We start from the raw sequence: 2910 nt of genomic DNA, 5'->3' as shown, positions 1-2910 counted from the left end.
CACACACACACACACACACACACACACACACACACACGTACGTACGTCCAAAAGGCTTAAGACTTAAAAGAAAAGACAAGTTTATGTGTCTGGTTAATGAATCAAGGCTTGCTGCTTGGAGCCTTAAAAAGACCCACTCTCCGAAAGTATCTGACAACTAATGGCAGAGAAAATAATGTGATGCTAATCCTTACTGGAGCAAACAATTTGTGAACAGCATAGGCCATCACAAATGTACTTGTGCCGGTGACAATCTTAGAGTTATGGAACGATTCTGCAAGCCCTAGTTTGAAGAGAAAGGAAGATACATCCACGCCACTGGAAGAAAAAAAGAGAAGAAATATAATTATCACAACAGGGCCCTTCTATCCTTGGGAATTATACTTATTATTAGAAGCTTCTAACTGTGAGAGAAAGAATTTCCTGCAGTGGTGTGTTGAGAAGAGCCAGATGAGCAAAAACTAAGTTAGTCAGCATGAATTCACAATTGTTATTCATATGCTTGTCATTTTAACAGTATAAATCAATATGGTACATTTTGGTTATAAAGCACTTTGACTTACATCATCCCGCTTATATTTCACAGTAACTCTTTAAGGAAGGCAGTGCAAGTATATTATTCTTGCTTAGAGTTAAGGAAAGCAAGAATCAATGAAGGACTTCCCTCTAGAGCTTATAGCTAGTGACTGGAAGTTAAGAGAAGTATTAGAGAGAGAATATAGGAAAGTGCACATCTGGAAGTCGAGAGCCTCCCTCTGGATTAGGGGTTGGCATAGGGAGAGGGGTGGGAGGGAAGGTGCACATCTGCTTGCTGCACAGCAGGAAGATATATGGAAAGCATATTGGACTTGGAATCAGAGAACCTGGGTTCAAATTCTGACTGGTTCTGCTTCCTATGTTACCCTGGGCCAAATCAATCTCTTAGGGTCTGATCTTAGTTTTCTTCTCTGTAAAATGAAGGAAGTGATCTGGATGATTTCTAAGGTTCAATACTGATAATGTGATTATGATAGTAGCTAACATATACATACTTACGTACATATATATGTGTGTGAATATATTTATTATTATTATATATTTATCTTTAAGGTTTACCAAATACTTTAAAAATAATTTCATTTGATCCTCACAACAACCACATCAGGGAAATGCTATTATTAGACCGTCAAAAAGTATTTATTAAACACTCACTGTGCAAAGCACTGAGTAAACAAAGAGAGGCAAAAATGTAGTCCCTGTCCTCAAGGAGGTCACATTCTAATGGGGTAAGACACATGCAAATAGCCATGATATAGAATTTAAGAAGAATAAGCAAAATCTAAATAACAACCCTAAATTGTAGGATCCTATATAAGACCTGTATTCAAGTCAAGTGCTCTGCTATATTGGAAAAAGATGGTATGCTACCAAAAAATGGTCAAAAGTCATGAATAGCTTTAAATAATTAAATGATTTAGATAGCTGCCCTCATTTGAGAGGTTTTTATGGGAGGAAGGCAGGAGGGGGTAGAACCAACCCCTAGGTGTCAGTGTCATGAAATTTGGTTTAGCACCTTCTCTGTGAGTTATAATCTCAGAGAACTGCCTGAGGTAACAGAGGTTAAGCGACTTGTCCAATAACCCAGAAGTCCATGTGCCAGAGATGGAAATCTGAACCCAGGTTTTCCTGACTCCACAGTTAGCTCACTATCCATTTGTCTCTGTTCCTGATGAAATTCTCAAAAATCAGAGTCCCACCTTGAAACAATCAAGTAGATTATTCCCAAAGATAGTAACGAGATCCCAATATGCAATGAAACAGCCACGGCTCCATATTCTTTAAAAACAGTTTTCAGTTGCTGGGATTTGCTTTGTTTTTTCTTATCCACAACACCGGCGTCTGTGAGTACAGTCTCTGTTTTTTTTGAGTCCTATGCACAAACAGGAGAAAGGTTGGAAATTATAATACCTATAAGAAGAGTAATAATGCCTGACCCTGTATAGAGGGCTTTGGGACACCTTATCTTATTAGATCCCATAAAAAATTGTGTGAAGTAGTCAACACACAAAAATTGGAAAAACCCTGGTCTGAGAGTCAGAGAAGATTTAGGTTCTATTTCTACCTGCTAACTTAATAGTAACAGCTAACAGACACACATACACACACTCTTATACACACATCTGTGTGTATATATATATCATATTTATATATATGGCAGGGGAGAGAGAGAGAAGAGAAAGAAAAGAGAAGAGAGGAGAGAGAGAAAAGAGAAGAGAGGAGAGAGAGAGAGAGAAAAAGAGAGAGAGAGAGAGAGAGAGAGAGAGAGAGAGAGAGAGAGAGAGTGCGAGTGCACATGTTAGCTTACTTTGTGCAGGGTGCTATGCTAAGCACTTTCTAATTATTATCTCATTTGATCCTCATAACAACCCTGGGAGGTAGGTGCTATTATTATCCTCATTATTCTAATTTTATAGATGAGGAAACTGAGGCAAGCAAGGCTAAGTGACTTGCTCAGGGTTCCACAGTGAGTATTTCGGGCTGGATTTGATCTCCAGTCTTTCTGACAATAGATCTAGTACTCCGTCTGTCTAATATATCATCTCACCATCTAGCCTATGGCATACACCTCAAGGAGGTCAAAGCTAGAAATAAATTTTCTGTAAATACTAAAATATTGTAAGTAACGCTTTTTTTGTGGTTGCAAAATATTAGAAGCAAAATAGATATTCACTGAATGGGAAATGATTAAATAAACTGTGGTACGTGAATGTAATAGAATATTGCTATGTTCTAAGAAATGATGATCTTAGAGAAGAATGGGAAGAGTGACATAAACTGATTCAAAGTCAAGTTAACAGACCCAGTAAAATAATATATATAATGAGTACAGTCCTGTAAATGAAAAGCACAACCCCCCCCCGCCCCCGCCCA

At 38.0% G+C, this 2910-nt stretch overlaps 1 protein-coding gene across 1 annotated transcript; it reads right to left on the bottom strand.

Annotated features, from left to right (window-relative positions):
- Positions 1 to 39: 39 nt before the first annotated feature.
- FAM210B (family with sequence similarity 210 member B) lies at positions 40 to 1909 on the bottom strand (the record flags this gene model as incomplete). The annotated part of the gene is made up of 2 exons (XM_044684471.1): positions 40 to 318; positions 1737 to 1909. Coding segments are annotated over 2 exons (390 nt in total), but the record flags the coding sequence as incomplete, so codon positions are not given.
- Between the last annotated feature and the right edge of the window lie 1001 nt (positions 1910 to 2910).

Source organism: Gracilinanus agilis, unplaced genomic scaffold (genome assembly GCF_016433145.1).
Source record: "Gracilinanus agilis isolate LMUSP501 unplaced genomic scaffold, AgileGrace unplaced_scaffold50743, whole genome shotgun sequence".
Classification (NCBI taxonomy): Eukaryota; Metazoa; Chordata; class Mammalia; order Didelphimorphia; family Didelphidae; genus Gracilinanus; species Gracilinanus agilis.
The sequence above is the reverse complement of the archived record's forward strand: the minus strand, read 5'-3'. Positions and strand labels throughout refer to the sequence as shown.